The 22,936-nt window shown below is 40.6% G+C and overlaps 3 protein-coding genes and 2 non-coding genes across 13 annotated transcripts in view; 2 read left to right on the top strand and 3 right to left on the bottom strand.

Annotated features, from left to right (window-relative positions):
* spag9b (sperm associated antigen 9b) overlaps positions 1-10,053 on the bottom strand; it is a 41,292-nt gene extending 31,239 nt beyond the window's left edge. For 6 of the 9 annotated variants that reach the window (XR_005708100.1, XM_040134886.1, XM_040134883.1 and 3 more), the window contains exon 1: positions 9,345-10,052. Coding sequence is in view for 8 of the 9 variants with exons in the window: in XM_040134886.1 (XP_039990820.1) it covers positions 9,345-9,644 (300 nt within the window). In the remaining variant the exon portion in view is untranslated. Of the gene's footprint in view, positions 1-9,344 lie in introns of all 9 variants that reach the window. The other 3 variants (XM_040134888.1, XM_040134889.1, XM_040134884.1) reach the window with 2 other exon arrangements.
* An 825-nt stretch (positions 10,054-10,878) lies between these two features.
* daglb (diacylglycerol lipase, beta) lies at positions 10,879-19,444 on the bottom strand. Its single transcript, XM_040136004.1, has 15 exons — positions 18,658-19,444; positions 18,376-18,527; positions 17,816-17,990; positions 17,491-17,704; positions 17,106-17,228; positions 16,811-16,938; positions 16,297-16,423; positions 16,051-16,134; positions 15,305-15,382; positions 15,094-15,174; positions 14,497-14,624; positions 13,949-14,017; positions 13,463-13,535; positions 13,098-13,351; positions 10,879-11,981 (listed from the first exon to the last, which is right to left on the bottom strand). Exons 1-15 carry the CDS (start codon positions 18,750-18,752, stop codon positions 11,786-11,788), a joined length of 1,977 nt encoding a protein of 658 aa, XP_039991938.1. The 5' UTR covers positions 18,753-19,444; the 3' UTR covers positions 10,879-11,785.
* A 728-nt stretch (positions 19,445-20,172) lies between these two features.
* On the top strand, positions 20,173-20,244 carry trnaq-cug. The gene has a single exon. It is a non-coding gene; the product is annotated as a tRNA-Gln (tRNA).
* An 89-nt stretch (positions 20,245-20,333) lies between these two features.
* Positions 20,334-22,100, top strand: mrpl58 (mitochondrial ribosomal protein L58). The gene is made up of 6 exons (XM_040135432.1): positions 20,334-20,605; positions 20,823-20,847; positions 20,967-21,026; positions 21,233-21,315; positions 21,639-21,808; positions 21,901-22,100. Exons 1-6 carry the CDS (start codon positions 20,441-20,443, stop codon positions 21,983-21,985), a joined length of 588 nt encoding a protein of 195 aa, XP_039991366.1. The 5' UTR covers positions 20,334-20,440; the 3' UTR covers positions 21,986-22,100.
* A 601-nt stretch (positions 22,101-22,701) lies between these two features.
* Positions 22,702-22,774, bottom strand: trnar-ucg. Its single transcript has one exon. It is a non-coding gene; the product is annotated as a tRNA-Arg (tRNA).
* Between the last annotated feature and the right edge of the window lie 162 nt (positions 22,775-22,936).

Genomic DNA, 22,936 nt, shown 5'->3' with positions numbered 1-22,936 from the left:
GTCCGAAAATAGGTTGTGAGGTTGTACTTAGATAGCAGTGCTTTGAGCTAAATACTAATGCTAACATGCTGATGTTTAGCAGGTATAATGTTTACCATGTTCACCATCTTAGTGTAGCCAGTTAGCATTCTAACATTTTTCAATTAGCACTCAACACAAGGGCTGATGGGAAAGTTTTTAGTTTTGCAGGTATTTGGTCATAAACCAAAGTACTGGACATTGACAATTAAAAATCTGACCTAATGATGGCGCTAGACCAAAAGACAGGGGATCACTTAAGTTAACAAAATTCATCCTGAGGGGAACATTAATGTCTGTAACAAATTTAATGGCAATCTATCCAAAAGTTCTAGAGACATTTCACTCTGGACTGCACATTTTAATCTCCTGGTGGTGGAAGTCAGTGGAAGTCAGCTGATCATCAAAGTCATCAGGCAGTATCCTTTGGGGATAATACATTTCTATACAAAAATAATTGCAATTCATCAAATACTCGTTGAGATAAATAAGTCTGAACCAAAGCGGTGAACTAACCATCCATTTCTCAAAACCAGGAACTCAACTCGGGCTATCTGTCATTACCAAGTACTTATCCAATACCAGTACTCTTGTTTCCTCAAATTTAAAATCTGTATATGTCACTGAGTGAACCTCAACGAATCATTTTTTAAGGGGGGAAAAAAAAAAAAAAAAAAAAAAAAAATCGGCATCCCGCTGTGAATAAATGAATGAATAGCTGACACATAATTATCAGCTGACTTTCTGACAAGTAAATGTAAATGGCTATGGCCTAGAATTATAACAATAAGAATTATGTATGTGATTGTTGCCCTCTTGGTTGCTTGACTGTGTTTTTAGGAGGCCATCTATTGATACCTCAGCTGATCAACTGAGTCAGGTGTCTGATAACAGGCAAAGAGTTTGCCATGCCTGTAAACACGCAGTCCTGTGATGTGGGTACTGAATTTGGATGAGAGGCCATGTGGTCGGGCCCTGGGCAAGGTGTGGATGTCATCTGCAGGGTGATGAGGATCACCTGAGCACCCTGTTACAAGCAGCCTATTCTTTATACGCAAGTAACATTGAGACTAAGGATGTCTAACAAAGGTGTTTCTTCAAGAACACTTTGTAAGCCTATTTTTCTTCTTTTTTTAAACACAATTCCCTCATTGATGGGTTGAGATGTTTTTCTCTCCCTTTGGGTTCTTAAACTGTTTCATTGTAGAGCACTTGATTTGCCATTAATCATCTTTGAATACTCTCTTTATCAAGTGACATCTAACAAATAAAGAATTGAGTAGTTTCTGCCTTATTTAGAAATATGAGTTAGTTTGTATGGATGGCTGTGATGTGCAATTCTCTCTCTCATCTTCAAGCCCCAAATAAGGCCCTTACCCCCGCCACAAGGGTGGGGGTAAGGGAGGCCCAGGGGGGTCTGGAAAGCCCAGGGAGCATCTTAAGAACTGAGGTACTGGTAGTAAAGCAGCATTTCCTACGTAAATCTACTAAGAGCATTAACATAGCACTGGCTTAGACTACAGGCGGGTGGGCTCGTGGGAAGGAGGGTGGCACCCTAATCTGTAAATGTGCATAACTGTAACAAAAAGACAAAATAAAATCAAGTCACAGGCCTTGGTTTCTGATTATTTTAAAATGCTGACAGCACAGTTATTTGGAGAATATGGGGACTCTTTAGAGTTACACCAATTAACAGTAAAAGATACATTATTTAACACCATAAAAGACTAGCCTATTGTACTAGCCCACATGCATCATAATTTGTGTGTGACACATGCCGACACCCCCTCCTACAGTATCAACACATTCATTAGAACTCCCAACATCTTCCCTTCTCACCCTGCTGCTCATCATATGACCCAGGAGGGAGGCTTGTGCATATGACAACGCTCCAGAGAATGAGTGTTCCAGCATTTTAACGTGCACTCTTCCCCCAATGCTGCATGTAAAAAGGCTCCCTTTGTCCCTGAGCACCAACACACACTCTCATGCACACAAACACATGTGGCTGCAGCACAAGTGCGTACACACCCATACAGACAGAGCTCCACTGTGTTGGCACTCAATTGACAGGGAGTGAAATCAATTCCTTTAGTGTTTTTGGCTGTTGGTTGCCACTGGGACATCTGGGAAAACTGGGTGGTGTAAGGCCATGGCCACCAGACACAATAAAGTGTATGAAGAACCAACGCTGTGTCTCCAGTAAGATAACAAAATTATGGTATGGTCAATAATATGGATGTTACAGGCATCTTGATAAGAACATATTCACATACTGCAATCAAGTGACTTACAATATGTGATGAGCATCACGACACTTGCAGCGGCTGACAAACATACAGTCCTGGTTGAAATTATTGGCTCACATGAATTTTAAACACGGAATTTAGTATATCTTCAGAAATAAATGCATATTAACCAATTTTATATAATCAAAATATTTAAATAAAATGTCCAAGGTTACTGAACAAAAGAAAATTTAAAAAACAAAACTTGCATAATAGTGAAATAATGCAAACACAAAATGTACCATCTAGAATCTAGAATCTAGAATCTTCTTGCACCTGTCTGCTGGTAGTTTCTGCTACTCTTCCATTGCTGTGTGTTAAAGCTCTTAAGTTTGCAGGAGTTCTTTTTGCAATGGCAGATTTCAGCTCTCTCCAAAAGGATTTCAATGGGATTTAGGTCTGGCCAGTTTAAAACAGTCCATCTTTTCCTTTTCAACCATTCTTTTGTGCTGCTGGATGTTTGCTTTGGGTCCTTGTCCTGCTGAAAGACCCAAGACCTTCACCTCAGACCTAGTTTTCTGACACTAGGCAACACATTTCGTGCTAAAATGCCTTTGTAATCTTCTGATTACATCATTCCTTTGATACATTCAATGCTTCCAGGGCCAGAGGCAACAAAGCAGCTCCACAACATGACAGAACCTCCGCTATGTTTTACTCTAAGTAGGGTGTTCTCTTCCTTATGGGCTTCATTTCATCGCCCCTAAACAAACTGATGCTCTGCATCCCAAAAGAGCTCTACTTTGGTTTCATCCGTCCATGGAACATTATCCCGGAAAGACTGTAGCTTATCTATGAAAGTTTTTGCAAACATTAGTCTTGTCTTTATGTGCCTCTCTTTCCTCCTTGGCCTCGCCCATCGAGCGCTACTTGGTTTAGTGTGCTGTGTATGGTACCGGCTGAAACCACCACTGCAGATTGCTCCAGGTCAGCCTGAAGCTCTTTAGATGTCTTGTGATTTTCTTTTCCACAATCTGCATCAACCTTCGCAGACTTCTCTCACTGATTTACTTCTTAGCACCACGTCCTGGAAGCATCTTAACAGTTTTATGACTGTGAAACTTCATGATAACATTATAAACTGGCGATAAACAGGGATTTCAAGATCTTTGTTGATTGCCTTGTACCCTTTGGAATTGTTACATATTTTGATAATAACATTTCTGATGCTCTCAGACAGCTCTCTTGTCTTTGGCATTGTGAAGAAGAAACTGGGAACAATCAGCCCCTTTTTATGCAGTAAAACCATGATTCATTGGTTAATTCAGGTCATGTGAACACTGAAAATTGAGCACAGGTGAGTTTTATTTGTGTTTTATCTTGTCTGGGGAACTAATTTACATTTAGCAAAAGGTACCAACAAAATTGTGAAGTGTGCATTTTATGTCTATTTTTTATTTCACTATATGAAAGATTTTTTTGTTGTTGTTCAGGAACTCTGGACATTTTATTAAATATTCTGATTATAAAAAATTGGTTATTTTGAATTAATTTCTGAGGATATTCTAAATTCTGTACTTAAAATTCAGGGGTGCCAGTAATTTCAGTCAGGACTGTACTGGCTGTTGCAGTGGTCAAATAAAAAACAACACAGCCATGCTAGCAGCTCTGTGAGACCGTAGTTAGGCACAGTGGTGCTTTGAACTAAATGTTAAGGTGCTAAAATGCTCATGATGACAATGCTGACATGCTGATATAGAGCAGGTATAACTACCAGCCGTGACAGCATTGCTGGTATTGTTTTCACTTTGTGAGTGAGTGAGTGAGTCAGACAGACAGACAGACAGACAGACAGACAGACAGACAGACAGACAGACAGACAGACAGACAGACAGACAGACAGACAGAGTGTGTGTGTGTGTGTGTGTGTGTGTGTGTTGTAATGGAAAAATGTGGTCCTGGAGACAACTATTGTAACGAGAACTACTACAAAGGAGGTTTGGAGTACTTTAGCAGGTGTGTGTGTCTGTCTTACTGTCTGTGGACGGATTCTGTCACTGCAATAGAGTAACAACTGCACAAGATGCAGTCGTGAAACTTTACAGGTCTGTACAGGTGAGATGAAAATGAAAGCTGCGTTCAAAGACAGGCGTGGTCTGCCCCATAAGTACTGAGTACTCATCTAATAATGTAGTAATGACTATTGAGTACTCATGGGTCGAAATGTCAACATGCTGATGAGTGCTGGAGTGAACCCATCGAAAGATGGTCTCTAGTGTTTACAATGTTTCCATCTCACTTTAGCTTTTTAGCATGCTAACATTAGCTGATTAGCACTAAACACAAAGTACAGCTGAGGCTGATGGAAATGTCAGTTTTTTAGGTATTTAGTCATAAACAAAGTATTTGAAATATAAAATATGGACCTGATGATGGGGGTGCATGAAACCAACACATAGACAAACAGACCGACATTAGACTATCCACAGAACCAGGCTGCTAAAAAACTTAAGTCAAGGTTCCATCTTTATAATAGTAAGCCAGCATTATGCTCATGTCATATGAGGCTACACTACAGTATGGGACCATAAACCAACACTCTTGCCCTGTCTCCTAACAGCTTTCATGATAATGATTGATGATGATCAGTGACCTGGCATCCTATGCAAGTAGGTTATGGTTTTTTGCAGGTCACCAGACGACTCTGACTGGACAAAAGAACTGAGGGAAGTGCTGTTTTTCCCCAAGAATTTCCTGCCTTGCCTTTTCCTCCTCTCTGCTCAGAAGAACTACTAAGAGGAGGTATTCCTCTGGGCTTGGAGCAGCGAAAAGCAGGACTTGGCTCATACAATGTGTTTGTTTGGTAAGATTAATCTGCTTCTTTGCTTCTAGAGTGACTTGTCGAGAAGCTTAATAACGGAGTCTGTGCCAGGGTGATCATTTGCCTCCCTTTAGTAGGCAGTTGCTTTGGTATTGGGAGAAACTTTCCATTTAAAGAGTCTTAGTGGGTTATGATTTCCATTCATTGTTGTGACAGTGGAACCAAGTGAAACTCAACTGTTATCAACTTAGTCACAGTTGCCTGAGTGAAAGAGGAATAATGAAATTGGGGAGATGGGGGAAGGCTGTGTGTGCAGTATGTCTGTGTCTCTCTATACCTGGGCGCCGATTAGAAGTCATGGATTTCTGCATTTACAGTCGCCACAAAAGTGGACTTTTGACTCGAATCTGATGACAGTTATGGGGTTTGTTTGCTTATGCTACCAGCACTGTCAATCAAACCTGATCAAACCAAACCAATCAAACACACAGTCCTGAATGAGGAGCTTTCTAATGTCAAATTCTGAAAAAAATAATAATCCAGTGTGTGTTTTTTTCCTCCTAAATTTCACTTGATGGTTGCTTATTCAGTCAGGACTATTCAATGTTGTAGAAAAATCCTTAGTATTTGAAACCAGGTTTTCAGGGGTCTTCAAACACAACACCTGTAAGCTTTTCCAGATTTTCACTTAATTATTTCCTTTTTTTTGTGTGTTCATCCTAAACCCCCAGATGTATATGTATATGCATTTGATTGTTGGTTCCTTGCTGTATATTAAATTATTTCAATAAAATGTATTAAACCTTGTTTTGATCAAATTTATTAAAATAAGGTGACTTATGGATAACTTTTTAAAACCATTATCAAAATAAAATGTAAACATGCTCCTTATTATCGATTAATGCTTGGTCAGATTTCTAAGCTTTTTTTACTTTACTTTCAAATATTTCCTGATCTACATCAAGAAACTTAGGTAAAGTTTTGGTATCAGTTACAGCTGTTGTACTGGCACCAAAATTAAAAAAAAAAAAAAAGTTATACCCTGCCTTATATCCAAGCCACAGTACAAGTCTGAATAGGATGGGTGGTATAATGAAGAGCTTTGTTCATTAACCTCTCTCTGGACTAGAGCCATAAATGCCACATCCTGCATTGGGATCGTTCATTCAAGTTCCTCCACTTACATGCACATAAGCTGACCTCTCCTACAGAGAGGATGTAGAGTCAAAGGACGAAACCCTTGACATCATCACATCATAAGAATACGACCGATCACATCCACATGAAAGCTCCCTGGCTGCCTGACTGAGGTTTTTAACAAACAGTAGCCAGAGGGAACAAGACTAATAAACCCATAACATACAGATGGAAAATCCCATGTGCACAGGTCTATCTAAAAGCTTTAACAACATGTTATGACATGACATAAATTATTAACACACTGCTTGGTGACCTGTCGGGCTTGTCATTCAACATTCACCTGTCAAGTCAAATGTCAACAACTAGCAAAATACTGAGGCGGGGCACAAGCTGCACATGTACACCGTCATTCTGTGATAGCCAAATCCTGACATGCATAAAAAAAAAAATTGTTTAAATGATTATGTTTGTGTTATCTTCAAACATTTACACTGCTATAAAAAAGGTATGATCTATAGTATTTTAATCCCTTTTCCAGTCTAAACAATGTTGGCCACTGCTAATTTTGCTGGGATTAAAACTGCGTAGAGGCTGGAAAAATAATAAAACAGATTAAGTGCAGAACCCTGCGGTAGTTAAGGACTGTTAAAGATGTTTGAGTGAGGGGCTGCTTGTGTGTACAATGCCCAAACATGAGGACCAGGGAGGTTTAAGAGAAGGAGTGCTTTGTGTTTGAGCTTTAAAAGCACGAAAACACAACTAAATAAAATTAATTGAGAAACGTATTTTGGAATCTTCGATCTCAAATTCTGTTCGGTTTTTTTTAAAGTTTTCAAGGTGCAGTTATTAGTTTCTGGAATCAGGTATTTTAGACTTTATGTTATGTGTTTTCTTATAAAGTCTGAAACGATCTGAAAAGAACAAACCATTGATTCAAAGTCTGACTGCATGAGCATGACATAATACGTGCAACAGTCAATCAGCAGTTTTCTTCGTGACTTGTGTCAAGTTTTTAACCTTGACGACAACTGTAACCAAGTGACTTCTGGGACTCTTACTGCGGAGAGTCACAGTCCCAGATATTTACTGACTGCAGCAGCAGTCATCCAACGCAGTACTTTCAAAACAAAAGTATACAAATATTTAACAAACTAATAGCCTCATTAAAACATTATAAAGCAATTAATACTTATCTTAATTTTCTGTGAAATAAAAATTGCTACAGTTATGTTCAAAAGTGCAGCTACTACAAAGTCTATCGCCACCTGGATGGAAAGGACCTGAATATGGTTCCTATTGCAAAAGTCAACTGAGTGCAATCCCTTTTTTTTTTTTTTTTTTTTTTTTTAAAAAACAGCCTGGCCACTTCCAAGTTTAACAACATAGATTGAAAACCTATTGTAAACCTGTGTTAAAAGTTGTGTTAAATTATTTAATTAATAATTTAATTTAATTATTCTGCTCTCTGCCAGATTATTCCAGGGGTGTGTCTCATCTAATTTCTGTTTTTTTTTGTTGTTGTTTTTTTTTTTAAACACCCTGGCCACTTCCAAGTTTAACGACATAGATTGAAAACCTATTGTAGACCTTTGTTAAAAGAAAATTATCTAATTAATAATTTAATTTAATTACTCTGCTCTCTGCTAGATTTTCCAGGGGTGTGTGTCATCTAATTTCTGTTTTTTTTTGTTTTTTGTTTTTTAAACCTTCCCATTTGAGAGATGTTATTTTCTTTTTATTTACACAATTAGTCCAATGTATCACAGATATCTTGCAAGCAATTTCATTATCACTTTCTACTATCATCGTCTATCATAACATTGTTACTGTGTGGAACTTTTTGTTATAGTAGTGTACAGGAGCTACTCTGTCACTTACACCTTTGGTTAAGAACTCATTACATACTCACTCATAGCTAAGAATAGGTAGTGACTGTGGGTATGTACAGGAGTAGAGCTGAGAGTCATTCATTTGTGCTAATAGTCAAAAACAAGAACACACGGCACTGCGGGTCCTAAAGCCTTCATCTCATTGGTGTGCCTGTTGCTACCATGGATTTAGCACATGCTTTGTGTCTGAGCATTCAAGATTTATGGCAGGTCTCTTGGTGAGGAAAAAATTTCATGTTGCAAGAGACAGCACCAACATTGGCTAAAATTAAAGTACTGACTTTCAGCTTTACGGGTGCCAACATCTATAGTGAATCACCACTGTTAAATGAGAGCCCTTTTTCTACAGCTTCTTCTCAATTTTCAAAAACAGCGTAGTAAGACAAAACGAGAACAACTATTGACCTAAAAAAAAGATAAACACCCAATATTAACTTCCAACCCGTTGTTGTGCAGAGCCACAACTACAGAAAATGTGTTACTATCCAAAAATAGACTGTACTGTAGGGATGGAGTGATGGAGAGCATGCCAAGTAGTGCATCACTGGGTTGAATTAAATAACAGGGCCCGTGCCTTTGCTTCAGTGAGACTGTCATTAGACATGACCCTGACTGTGATCACTAGGAACTGTGCTTGCTGGGAGTGGGAGAAAGCAACCAGAGGTTGGTTTGCACTCATCTGAGGCCTGACTGAACATCGCTGTTGAGGTATTACAAGTTAAGCTACAGTGGCGCCCATCAACCTTGGATGCAGCATTCACTGCAACCGTGGTAACATAAACTGTCAGCCACAGTGCAGGTGGTCCCTCAGCACTGTCGACATCTGCGATTGCCTTTTATCTGGAGCTCAAGGGGACTCGTCATTTAAGAAACGTATCCCACCCATTAAACTCCGGTGCTTTTAACAACATTTCCATTTACAGATAAGGTTTACCTGCCGTTCCCTCAATTTTTCTTCCGCCAAAAAAGCCCGATGGTGGGCCGTGGCGAGTATTCAAAAACCGGTTTATAAAGTGGAATAAGTCTGTAAGTATGCCGAACAATAGAATGGGTTATGTTTCATTTAAAAAAGTAGTAATTCGCAATTGATGAGCTTTGGTGTGCAGTTGAAAAGTATCGCGGAAGAGAACTGTCAGATTTTCGAAATGATTTCGGCGTTAATTCTCCTCATTCCACTATAAATACTGCCAGCCTCTAATCTATAATCCGGGTTATAAATTTGTTTGGCAGTTTTGTTGTGAAACCCACCTCTTCCGCGTGTTTTCTCAGTGCCTTCTCCCGTTCGTACTGGGTAACGAGCTGCTCGTTGTCCTCCTTCAGCAGCTCCAGCTCCACTTCGTGCTCCTGGTTGACAGCGAACACCGAGTCCAAGTTCTCCAGCACGGCAACGACCAGCGGCATCAGCTCTTTCACCACGTCCTCGTCGTATTTTTCGATTAGCCGTTCAAACTCCCGGTATATTGAGCTGGCCAAACCTGAGACCCGCTCGGACATCATGGCAGAGTTGCCCGAGTCGTCCTGATACAGGACTACTTCGTCCAGCTCCATTTTCTCGCCTCCACTTGCACTTCTTTCCCAGCTAACGTTAATGAGCTAGCCGCAAGCTTCAGCCGACCAAAGGCTTTCCGCCTTGCTACTTTAAGCGCTACAAAATTGTGTTTTCTAAAACATCGCTCGACTGTTGTAAGTCGTACAGAGACACTGTACTTCATAAACAAAGTCTACACTCCCTAGTTGTCTGGACGGCTGACTTTAAGCGCTGGCTAGCCTACTAGCTAGCAGTACTGAAAAGTCTTTACTTGGCTCCTGATTAGTTTCCCTGTCCAACAGATGAGCTCCTGGTGTTGCCTTCAAGTTCTGTCGGAAAACATGGACCATAAACGGTTAAACGACTAATCAAAGTACTGAACACTGTAGAGAAGATAATGTTTTGTTTTTTTTAATCCCAGGAGTCACCTGATACGTAATTCTGGGGGAAAAAAAGTGAGAGGCAAAAGGTGCACACGAAAACATTAAACAAGCTACAGTGCCTTAAATCCCTTTAATGCTACAGTAAAACACTGTGGCAAATGAATGGAAATAAACTTCCAGTTCCACTACCAGCTCGTTAGTTCACACTGTTAAAGCTAAAAGAATAATTTCATCCTGATGCTTGACCTGATGCTCATATCGTTTCTGTTCCGTGACGTTTGAGGGGCGGAGAACAAACCATATCAGCTGGTTAAAAGAAATACAAATGATTTATTTGCCGCTTTATCTTCCCAGTCAATCTCTGGTATTCATTTTTCCCCTTTCAGTGATTTTTGTTGTTGTTGTCCCATTCGACAGATGACGCACAAACAAAGTAGTTATGCTGGTCTACCGTTCGATTTCTTACACAAGTTCACAGCCAAAAGTAGAAATATGTTGTTGGGCCACCTTTTGATACTGTAAAGACCATCAGCGCTGGTCTTTACCATGTCCGAGCTTTGAAATAGGAGCTTACGAGGATCACTTGAAGATGTCATGTGTCGGTGACGGGACCTCGCGGTTACGTCACATGCTAAAGAGGGCTGGAAGGGATTGAGTAAAAACTGTAACTAATCCTTTTGCATTGGAAACATTTCATAATTATTTACGTCCGATCCCATTGATTTATGTGGCTTTAGTCACAAGAAGATATCTCTTTGTTTAGGCTTATAAAATTCTTCTTTGTTTTCCAACAACAGGTTGTTATAAGCGAGATCAGTTTTGTGGTCTCGAATTTAGGGAAAAAAAAAAAGTTATGCAGGCGTGAGTTGATTCAAACTTTAATGTATCACCTGAAAAGAAAGAAGGTAATATGCGCGGCAAGCAAACAGGTTCCCACAAAACGTATAAGTACAACCTTTCCACCTCTTAAATATGTCATGTTTATGCAAAACACCATGCACTTTTCAAACTGCATTGCGGAAAATGCAGAACAAAACTTACTGTAAACACACGGCACTCTTTACGGTCTTTCTGCAAAGCAATTCTGTTGACTTGTTTTATGCACATGTGCATAGGCACTGTTCACCCTGATGTCTCAGGACATCAAAACACAAGACAGACCAACAGTTACTGTACAATGAAGATGTACTGCTTTAGTCTACATTTGGAGATAAAAGTTACCCCATAAACCTCACATCCTGGGTCAGACTGCTCCTCAGTCGTCCCCACGGATAAGGAAGACCAGAGCGGACACTTTCGAGTGACCAGGGGGCAGCCTCTACCAACCATACAGCACTCGCACAAACTAAAGATGTAGAACACTGACACAGTTTAACTGCAGTACTGTCAAATATTGTACACAACGCACATTGAAAGATCAAAGATCCTGGCAGAAAGTTGCTCATGGAGTAACGCAGAGAACTGAAACAAAACAAATTATGTAAAATAAATAATTAAAAGTGCAATTCAACAAACACGTCCTTGTGCTTCAACATGTTTCTCTTATCGAATCAGGTTCATTCATGGAGATCATAACGGATTAATCTCTACTGTTTCATGTTTTAAGAAGCCCAATAATTGCACTTGGGACCAAAATATTTATGAAGAGAGCCTAGGATTACCGTCCAAGTGAAGTACTTGAAACAATCCTGGATCAGGTGTGGAGAAAATCAAATGGCTTACACATAAAGAAAAATAGGCTAGCATACAGGATAAGGAGTCCGTCTGTATGGCGCATTTCAGACAGTGTTGTGCTGGCTGCTGTTTAGGGATGATGGGCAGAGGGAGAACAGCCTATCACTGGTCAGAGTGTTGAGTGCTTGAAGCACAGCATCAGGCATGTGATTTACAAGCATCCTTGGGCTGATCAAAATACTCCTGTATGCCATTTCATTGGACCACTCGGCATGAAAGCTGGCATGGGAAAAACAGGGTCTGAGGAGAGAGGCAGAGACAAACAAAAAAAAAATTGGTGGCAAGGCCTCCTTCCACCTGCCACTGATACACATCTGCAATTCAGTTTGTCCTGCATGCAAACATCTGCACTAGCATTGCTCATGTGACTATCAGCATCTACAATTATATGTAACTAGACACATTTTCTGGAAGGAAATGTACGTGTGCCTGCTGCTGACGCATCCGCAACAGCTGAAACAGTGAAACAGCTGAAGTTGTGGTTGAGGTCTCTCTTGAAATGCTGCAAAATAAGGCTGCAAATTACAATGACTTTTATTACAAATCTGCCAATTGTCTTCTGATTAACTGATTAATCATTTGGTCCAAAGAAAAATGTGAAAAATGTCCGTCAGAAGTGAAGTCTTCAAATGTCTTGTTTTGTTCAACCAACAGTCCAAACACCAAGATATTTGGTTCAGTTTCATATTTGACTAAGAAAACCATGAAATATTCACATTTGAGAACCTGGACCCTTTGATTTTTTTGGACATTTTTGCTTAAAATATTACTCAAACATTAAATCAATTTTTAAAATAGTTCCTGATAAATTTGCATTAATCCATTAATCGAGCAATCCTTGCAGCTCTACTGTACAATTATTATGAGAAGTTGAAATGGTAGACGAAATCGAAGTGGCGAAAGAAGCTGAAGTTTCAGTACAAGCACTGAGTGAAACTGAAGGTTCAGTTTAACTTCAAGTTGAAATGTCAGCTGAAGCGTAGGGGATTAATTAAGATGGAAATTTCAGGTAAAGAAGAAGTCCTGAAAGATGCAGGTAATGGTCAACACAAAAAGCAGTTGGATTAAATTGCGTATGAAAAGGATGGATGGAAGTGGTGTCAGCCGAAGCTTAAGTATTGAAAGGAGTTGAGGTGTCCGAATACAACTTGAAATGTGAGGTGATGTGCAAGTAGTGAAAGCAGATTCATTCTCTTCAACTGCACTGTTTGCTGCAGTTATTCAATTTATTTAACCAGGTGGGAAATGATGAAGCCTCCCCCAAATCCTATTTTGAATCCCAACTAGGGCGCACACATGAACACAGTTTCATACTTTTGGTTAATTTGTTGTTGAGCAAATTCAGCGTAGACATACCTCCGTGACGGCCCATCTTCTGTGATTTGAATAATGCGGCCAGGTAGGAACAGAGGTAAGAGGGCAGGCTTGTGGGCAGGCGAGCCATCTGATCCCATGCTCTGATAGGATGATGAATGGCGAATCATCAGTGACTCCTCCCCCAGCAGCGGCTGGCTAAGTTCCTCCTCCCTCCTGTTCTCCAACTCAGTGGGGCAGTCATCTGGGTTTCCTCCGAACAGCTGGTACCAACATCCCTGTAGCAGGATGCGGTACTGCAACACAGAAAGAGAAATATCCAAAATTCCCGTCTGTGTCTTAAGATACTGAGATATGGTGTCAAGGTGTAAAACTATGCCAATTTCAATGCAATGAATGGTTCTTACTTTGGGCTTATTGCAGTTTGAAATAATTTTAAGAATCCTTTTCTTCAGATCCTCCATGTTGGGAATGCTCAATCTGTACAAAAAGAAAGACAATAGATGGATTTAAACAAAGAGGGAATATCGGAAAGGACAAATGCAACTTATAAAGAGCAGTCATAGAATATGCACTCATATTCTACCTCTCTATGCCTGTAATAACAGGGCAGACCCAAATATAGAGTCTCCATCACACAGTAGCCTATAATAGTCTGTACACCACAGCGCATTCATATTGGCCCTTTGAATACAAGAGTTTGCAGTGCTGCTAACTCACAAACGTACTGTAATTACCTTCAGTGATCCACAGTGAAGAATCTCACAATAAACCAAACTGCTACAAGGCACTAAGAAGTATCAACATACAATATTTATTCACAATGAATTTTTACTTTAAACAACACACTTTAATAGCTAAGAAGAATATAAAGTAAAAAAGTGCAGTCTTACCTGGGAACCAGATCCTTTCCCAGCACAACGGAGACCACAAATTCCTTGGAGTAATCAGCTAAGGCTTTACTGCACAGGGAGAAAAAACATAACAGAAAACACATTACATTGGAAGGAGAATCAAACAATTAACAGAATATAGTACATCGGTATGTGAACGATATACACTAAATTTTAATTCCCACATGTGACATTGCACATGTACTAATAAACTTCCAATAGTAATATATCCCTAAAGTTTTTTTTTTTTTAAATATTCTTGAAAACAAAAGCTAAATAAAGTGGGATGAAACATTCAGATTTTTTTAAAATACACTAAAGCACACGTAATTTGACAAAAAGGTCCCTGGCCTATATTTTAACTGTACACACTGACTGGGTGGCTCAGTAGCATTTGGCACTTCCAGGAACACTGCTACTTCAACGCCAGGAAACCAGCCCAGGCTTTTCAACTGCCAGCTGCCTGTATTTGCCAAACTTAACGTAAAAAATGTCCCAACTTTAGACTGTACATGGTCCAGACCTTCTACCGTACATCTCCTCCTCACCTCAGGAGTCCCCCTGGTGGAGAGAATGAGTAGCACTGCAGGGTGGGGAAGGAATTGCGTAAGAGGATGGCCAGCAGTGAAGCTGTGCCGGCACCCAGACTGTGGCCAGTGATGACCAGTTTATACTCCTGCAATCACAAGGAAGCGCAAACACATGGCATACTGAGAGGATTATTCATGATCCACTGACAATGAAGCCAAGTCTCAGCTTTAATTTGCGTCGGTTTACATCAATTTAGAAAGAACTGCGTGTGAGATTTAGCAAAAAAAAAAGTCAGTCAGTCATGACATACAAATCTGGGGGGCTTCAAATGCAAACACTAGCTCATACTGTAATAGGGAGAGAATTGCATTATTTATAGTTTATTCCTTTTGTAGATGAAGGCTTTAAAAGTAAACCTTAGCCTTGAAACCTCACTAGACATGACTAATCTGTGTGTCTTAGTTCAGGCTAATTGAAGACGTTTTCAAGAGGAAAATGCAAATCAGTGTCATGTCTTTCAGCTTCAGCTGTGCGATCTCAGATGTCCCAGCGATGACATCATATTCCCTCCGATTGAGATTTGCCAGCAGGGATCTATATCAGTTACTTCTTACCGGCGCAACGGAGAAAGCCTGGTTCAGGATGCCATCGTTGACCAGCTTCTTGTAGATGTAACCTGCCGTCTGGGTCATGCCCTACGTCAGTCAGGGGCACAGCAGCATTAATCTCTACTGGAAACGCACACCTTACACTTTAAAATATTCCACCTAAGATAGCCGTAACCGTCTACAAAGACAGTGGGGTTGCGGTCAAATGGACATTTACCTTGTGAGCGTAGCAGGCTCCGGACACTCCTTCTATAGGCAAGTTCTCGCTTTCAGCAGACAGGTCTGTCAGGGCGTCCTGCAGGACACACACTGAGTGAGATAAACAATAGACTGGGAAACTGATAACACGCACATCAAACCCATGTCGAAGGCCAAAGTTCAAGGCTATATGTAAAATATGTTTTGGTTCTGAATGAAATCCCATGTTAACACTCAATATAGGGGCAAATGTTTCAAAAGTATTGACAAACATAAATGGATAAATATTTTTTTAAAGCAAGTCACCACATTTAATCTTTAACCTTCACTGTTGTGAATATGTGTAAACATGTGTTGATACACTCACACGTGACCCGTCTTATCCATCATACTCTCACTTCCCTCTTCTTTTTCTATATGAGCGCTATTTTAATTTCTCTTAAGCAGTGGTTACATGACATCAGAGGCAGACCAAATTTATCAGTCTATTTTGACACTATTCTGCCAGTTGCTCTCGAGTCATCTATACAAACAGGGAAGTGATACTGAACATTGAGAGGAAATGGAAGACTAACAGCAAAGATTACAAATGTACAGCAGTTGTAGAAAAAATGTGATGGCAAAACTGAGAAAAGACAATAACGCTCTCTTTTTCATGTACACATGATTCTAACAGCATAAAGTTTGATAGGAAATACATTAAAAAAAAAAAAATCAAGAAGAGGTAAGAAAACAACATATTAGCTAGTTAGAAACCCAACTTACCCTCAGTGACAGTGTTCCTCTAACAGCCACCAGAACAGCCTCTCTCTTATGATCCAGAGCCACGAAAAAGGGGCTCTCATAAATCTACAACAAAGAAAGCTTGCTGAGATTATCAACAGACCATGGACCAACAGTCTGAATCACTGAGACTGTCAGACTGGTGGTGACCTCTACAAATTAAAACTGAGAGGAAACTATGCACACAGAGGAGTATTCCTGACGGGGGGGGGGTAGTGAAATTCATACCTGGTTGTGGAAGCTGACGTAGATGAAGTCTCTGTACTGCAAACCAGTGCTCTGCAGGATGGATGAGAAGTTACAGCCGAGGTGGTCTCCTTCAACGACCTCATACTCAGCTGCATGACTCCTGCAGCTGACACACACGAATACAGACACATTTGGATTTGGGTCACCAAACTAACTGGGTCTGAACTAAGCTAACACACAAAGGCAACCTCTCAACAATGATGTAAGGCTGTTGCCGAATACAGTTATTTGAAATGTATAACAGGTACACAAGAACATTAAACTGTAAATAGAATCTTTCTTAATTTCTCCATGGAGTGTTGCTCCGGTTTTTCACATGAAAAGTGCCACAAATTGGCCACAAATTGACATTATCATGGGGGGGGGGGGTCTAAACTTTCTAACCATTCCACAAGCAGTTAGGACAGAGTACGAAGCCGGCTTAACTAGCCTAAGGTCTTCTGACTTGATTTATCAGTCCCGCTGACTCAAATAGACAAGGACTACATCTTACCAGTCTCCACTAAGTTTGCAGGGCGCAGTAAGGGGGTTGGAGTAAACGTACAGCGGCCAGCCATAGGCTGCGGCAGCAAACTGCATATAGTGAGCTGCTTTCTCCAGCTCTGTCCCCAATTCTTCTCCCTTCAAACAAAAAAAGCAAGAGGAAAATGTAAAAAAAAAAAAAAAAAAAAGTTTTATCAAATATAATGATGCTAACTTTAAAAATTACAAGTTACGGTAAAAACTGTTGCTAACATTCTTGTTGGTAGCTTACTCTAGCTACATGACTGATGGGCTCCACTACTTACAATGGGAGAGGAAGGACTTTGAGTGACTATGATTACTGGGTCTCTGCTCCGCTCCACCTTATCATGCTCCTGGTGCAGCAGAGCCAAACCAGCAGCTATATCACTGGGGACCAGATCTGTGTCCTGCCACCCACACACGCGCACACGCGCACACACACACACACACACACACACACACACACACACACACACACAGAAAACATTTCATAATGAGGTTTGTGGCAGTATCATACCACTAGGTGGTTATTGTATATTTAACACTATGCAATTTGTTTTAGTCTTCTTGATGTCTTATAATATAAAGTCTGACTTAACTCAGTTTGCAAACCCTCTAAGTGCCAGATGTAAAAGAAGGCACAAACAAAAGAGAGAAGGTAACCCTTACGGAGAAGAATCCACCCATGAGCTGTGCGATGCTGGAGAACACTGCTTGGTTGCTGTCGTCCTGCGGCAGACAACAGCACAGGAGCCGCAGCCTGCTCTCCCACACCTTGCTCTCCAGTTCTTGTTCTCCCTGGACACCAGGCAGAGGATGGGGTTTGCCCAGAGGGTCGAACACAAATACCACACCCAACGCCGTAAAGAGCAGGATGATCCAGCTGAAAGAAAGAAAGAAAGAAAGAAAGAAAGACAGACGCTGGATCAAAACACCTCATCGACTAATGCTAAAATGATTAACAATTATGAAGACATAGCTCTGAACAACCTACCTGGCAACCACTGCAGCGATAACAACACCCACTGTGGCAGGATCGCACCCTTTGCTATCGTCAGACACCCAGACAGCTCCCAGACAGGCCCAGACCAGCTCAGGGATGTACAGGAGAGCTCGCAGGTACACCAGCGCCGGCATAGAGCGCCGTTGGCCAGGGTTCGTAATGGTACCTGGGAAAGAGGGGTCTCCTTATTTCTTTTGAACGGCTGCACTTTCTGACTGTTCAATCTTTTGCAGGTTTACAGCTGTTTCAATATGAAGGATGGCACCTGTGTACGTTTTATTGATCGTGCACTAGAAAGAGTTACACTCCGTGAACTCTGTTTTGCCTCTTATCCCACCAGTTTCTTATAGTCGTGTTGTGTAAAGGAGCACCTGCCTTGCAAAGTTCCTGAACTGCGTGTTGCAGAATAACCTGTATTTTAACACTACTGCCGCTGCGGGCAATATTATGTGAAAGCACTTGCGACACAACCCCTACGGGAGGTTGCCCATTTCTATATATCTTTATATATTAGGCTCTCAAAATCTGAAGGTTGAAGACAACTGATTTACCTTGGGCACTGATGTAGACAATTGCACATAATGACAGGATGATGAGCCCAAGCACCACCAACAGTCCCACCACATAGCTGTGAAGAATTCCTCCCCCGTTACAATCAAAATGACCCCTGTGTTGAGTGTACAGGATCAGTGTGCCAATCCACCTATGAAAAAAAGCAGCAGAGACGGAAAAGAGCAGAGTCAGTTAACATTATTATTATGCCCAACCAGTTGGACTTTAGGTGGGAAAAGTCCCCAGTAAACCATGTCAATCCGTGAAAGTCAGCAACATACCAAAGTACACGGATGAACAGTTCAAAGGCGCCGGGGAACACGAAGTCGTCACTGGCGATCCCCCACCGCCGACCAAACACCACTATTCCAGGCATTTTGCAGGTCGACGATCCGAAATATTCCGATGATGTTAACTAAACCTTTCACCACTATAGAGTGGGCAGGAGTCCCTCTTGCGATTAACACATCGAGTCATTACTTCACTGCCAAAGCAGCAGCTACACTGGGTGGCAACAAGCCGTACCCTCTGTTATCACATTCTACTTTCCAGTGTTGCTTAATTCAGCCCAAATGATTCATTCCTAACAATGAACCTAGCTACAAGCTAACGTTAAGCAGAGTATTCTAGCAGGGGTCTGTGTGTCCTCTAACGTTACCTAGTTTTACGAAGGTAAGCCCAAGCTATACTGCTGATGTCGTATACACTGCTGCGGTTTTGACCTGTCAACACTTAGCTAGCTTGATAATGTAAGATAATGTAGCTAATGCGGTTTACGACCGCTAGCAGTTTATACCTCCGCCTAATTAGCTGCTAACGTTAGCTATCTCGCTAAAATTACTCGAAAGCTATCCAGAGGAATTGATTGCTACTCCTGTCTGACAAACGCTACTATTGTTTAGCTAGTAATATAGCAACACCTTGCTCTATAACTAAAGTTTAGGGAACATGATGTATAGTTAAATATATAAAGTTGGTTTGTTTTGTTTTTCTGGAAAAACCAACAGTGTCCGTCCGTTGAAGACACCCTATTGCAACAGCGATCATCGTGTCGAAGTTCCGTGTTTTTCTTTCCTCCTTATATTGAAAGCAATGAATCGCCCCCCCCCCCCGCCAGATATTAAATAGTTTTATACAAGACTATACGGTGCAAAATTACTTCTACTGAACCTGTCTGCGTCAAAAATATCAGTAAATGTTCAAAAATCTGTTTGGAATTAATGTTTAGATTTTTTTTCCAGGTACATACAGTATATGTATGTATAGGGGTATACCAAATGAAATCAGTGGTTCACTTTCAAATCACTTTGACAGTGATTTTCGCCTTTGACCCCAGTATCAGTTCAGTTCTTTCAAAACGTATACGTGCCTAATTTACTGACTGTGATGTTCTTCAGTCATCAGTTTCTGCTATAATGGGCATATTTCATGCAGTGTCTCTACTAACTCAGAGTAATCAATCTGTTGCCTGACACACGTCAGCTAAGTAAGGGTATTTGTATGTGTGATAGGAAAATGACCTATAATACACATATTCTAATAGCTAAAAACTAGATTAGCTGAGAATTTGATATATATTGCAATATTCGTGATAATTCTTGCACTGGTTGCATTCTGCACATTAGCCAGTGAGCTATTATGTTCATTTTTCTTCAGGTAATAGGTAGCGTCAGCTGCCACATTCTGCTGTATAACCAGGGTTTTCACGGTGTTGCTCATGAAAGCATACTGTACATATAGACTCCGGAACGGCAATGTTATGCTTTATAGTCAATTCTCGACCGTCCTCGTCATACGGTTCCATGGTGTAATGGTTAGCACTCTGGACTCTGAATCCAGCGATCCGAGTTCAAATCTCGGTGGAACCTAAAATTATTTTACTTTGTATTATCCTACGCTACAAAGTTTACGTAAATTATTTAGTGTAGCAAAAAAAAAAACAACGAAACGCAAGTCTACGTCCATTTCACTACGCAGACAAAAACCTTGAGTTCCGCTTAGTAGCGGCAGCAGCTGCATCAGCTGCATAGCCTTGTTCACCGGCCGTAACGACGTCACACCAACATGGCGGCACACATGGCACGACGGTCTTATTTATTTTGTCGTAGAGCAGGAACAACCGTGAACACACTGTGGGTGAAACCAAAGACTGTTGTAGTGAGAGACATTAACAGCACTCTACGGCCGACTGTTAGTTATGGGACCCGAGAAACAGACACCACCACACAGGTTAGTGAAATATCACTAAATGCAGCCATCGTTTCTTTGGTATGAAGCCTGTCAGGCCAAACTCCCGTACAAACTGGACTGGAGGTCGTTGTTGTGACAGAGATGGTAACTGCCATGAGAACAAATATATAAATGAACACTCATAAAACTGTGTATCATAGCGGATGTCTTCTGTGCACAGTAAATCAGTAGATTTTATTTATTTTTAATTTTTCAGGACGTTCAAGTGCACATTCCAGTGGGTAAATACAAATATATTTATATATATACAAATATATTTTTACTAAAGCAGACTAAGTAAGAATTTAATTTTCATTTTTTTATTATTTCACAATATTTTTATTCTCCTTCTGGCTCTTAGACCGTCTGACAGTGTCTTACAGCAGAAGCAGTGGTCCCGGTGGACAGCATGTCAATAAAGGTTCCCAAAAGTTTCAATTTATTATTATTATTATTTTTATTTAAATGCTCCAGGGTAGATTATAGCATATATGCCCGGGTGACAAGTGACTCGTGACAGCCTGCACAAGGCCTTGCGTCTTGAATCTGTTCTGTCATGTCACAGTATGGTGCTCTGTGTAATGTATGTGCAACTCGTGTCCCGTGTAATGACATCTCACTCCACAGTCAGCACTAAAGCAGAGGTCCGATTCCATGTGCAAACCGCAGACTGGATCCCAGAAGATGTTCGACAGAAAATCTTTGAAAAGGTTCGTCTTCAAATGCTGTGGAGTCAGGAAAAAGCCGGAATTATCGATGGCATTTTGACACTTTATTGTCGAAATTGTATTTATGTACCACTGTTTTAAAACAAATATGTGGAAAATAGTTAATAGAAAATACTGTATCTCCCAAATAGTAATGTAGATTCCTTTTCCCATTCAAGTTTTTTCATTAAATACTCCCTCCCAAGGTGTCAGCTTTAATATTGGAATGTCCCCTGGATTTGCTGATTTTTTTTTTTTTTTTCTTGTCCCTGTCATTTTGAAACCACTGAGAGCAAATATACTAATTTTTGTGCTTCGCGGCACAGAACAAAAACCGCATCAATAAGGCCGGAGAGCTGCTGGTGACCTCGGAGCTGAGCAGGAGTCAGCGGAGAAACCTTTCAGACTGCATACAGAAGATTTCTGCCATCATAGCTGAAGCCAGCAAGAAGCCGCATGAGCCTACAGCAGAAGACCTAGCTCTTAGGGCGGCCAGGTATTACCCAGTCTCAGAGAACATTGCTTTTCTATCCACCTTGGTTGTAAATGTGTCTCATGTGTGACTTTGATGTGAAATATGTTGTGCAGGTTAGAGAGGAAGAACAAGGAGCGACTCAAACAGAAGAAGATCCATGCAGCAACTAAGCAGAGCAGAAGAGTGGATTTTGAGTGACTGTTTTGTTTCTACCTCCCATGATTGTTTTGTTAATAATTACATATAAATTATATATCCAATGTTTTGTCATTAATTTTGTGTAAAATAAAGTAAGCAGAATTTTATTTTTTTAACAGTACCAGAGCTTTTGACTGGACATTACTGTAAGGAAGGGTAGAGGAGGATGAAGTGGTGCTAAATTGCAGCAGACATGTCGATCAGCGGTCTGTGTGAGAAGTTGTCAATATGTATGCGCAGGAAAAAAAAAGAAAAGGCTTAGCAGAGAATGGTTTCGATCCATCGACCTCTGGGTTATGGGCCCAGCACGCTTCCGCTGCGCCACTCTGCTCACACATTACAACATATGGCAATAGTCAATATTATTGTTACATATCTCTATTCGGACACTAAGTTTCGTCTTATCTGTGCGTTTTAACGCCAAATACATTTGAGTTACTCGTAGTTGCTATTGTTTCTCCAGATGAGAAGCTATCTTTAATAACTTTAGCGTAATGTTAGCCGACCTGGCTAAGCGCAGGTTAGTTAGTCAGGTTAACACTAACCTAAAGTTAACGTTATTGTTAGTCAAAGTAGTTGTTACTGTGCATGTTATCATTGATTCTTTGGTACGTCAAAAGAAAAAGGTAGTATACATTAGCCAAAAAAGTGGTTTAACGTTAGTTATCAGATACAACCTGAATTTTAAAAAAAGAAAACTTGCCAACTGCAAAATGCGACCACGAAGGGACTCGAACCCTCAATCTTCTGATCCGAAGTCAGACGCCTTATCCATTAGGCCACGCGGTCGGATCGGCAATCACCATGGCCTCCACCCTACAAATACTTTTAATAACTAAACGCTTACACCATGAGCTGAGACAAATTATTTTTTATAGATGCCGATAGTCAAGTTGCATGACTATAATAACTTGCCATCAGTCTGACCCTCTCCTGCTCCATACAAGCCGT

The sequence above is a fragment of the Xiphias gladius genome, chromosome 9, assembly GCF_016859285.1.
Source record: "Xiphias gladius isolate SHS-SW01 ecotype Sanya breed wild chromosome 9, ASM1685928v1, whole genome shotgun sequence".
NCBI lineage: Eukaryota > Metazoa > Chordata > Actinopteri > Istiophoriformes > Xiphiidae > Xiphias > Xiphias gladius.
This window is presented reverse-complemented; position numbering and strand designations above follow the sequence as displayed.

Coding starts and splice junctions, on each gene's coding strand:
- daglb (XM_040136004.1), bottom strand. CDS start 18,752: ATGCCTGGAATAGTGGTGTTTGGTCGGCGGTGGGGGATCGCCAGTGAC. Junction 16,135..16,296: donor ACGTCAGCTTCCACAACCAG/GTATGAATTTCA, acceptor TCTTTGTTGTAG/ATTTATGAGAGCCCCTTTTT. Junction 15,175..15,304: donor GAGCCTGCTACGCTCACAAG/GTAAATGTCCAT, acceptor TGACTGACGTAG/GGCATGACCCAGACGGCAGG.
- mrpl58 (XM_040135432.1), top strand. CDS start 20,441: ATGGCGGCACACATGGCACGACGGTCTTATTTATTTTGTCGTAGAGCA. Junction 20,848..20,966: donor TCAAGTGCACATTCCAGTGG/GTAAATACAAAT, acceptor TCTGGCTCTTAG/ACCGTCTGACAGTGTCTTAC. Junction 21,316..21,638: donor GACAGAAAATCTTTGAAAAG/GTTCGTCTTCAA, acceptor TTCGCGGCACAG/AACAAAAACCGCATCAATAA.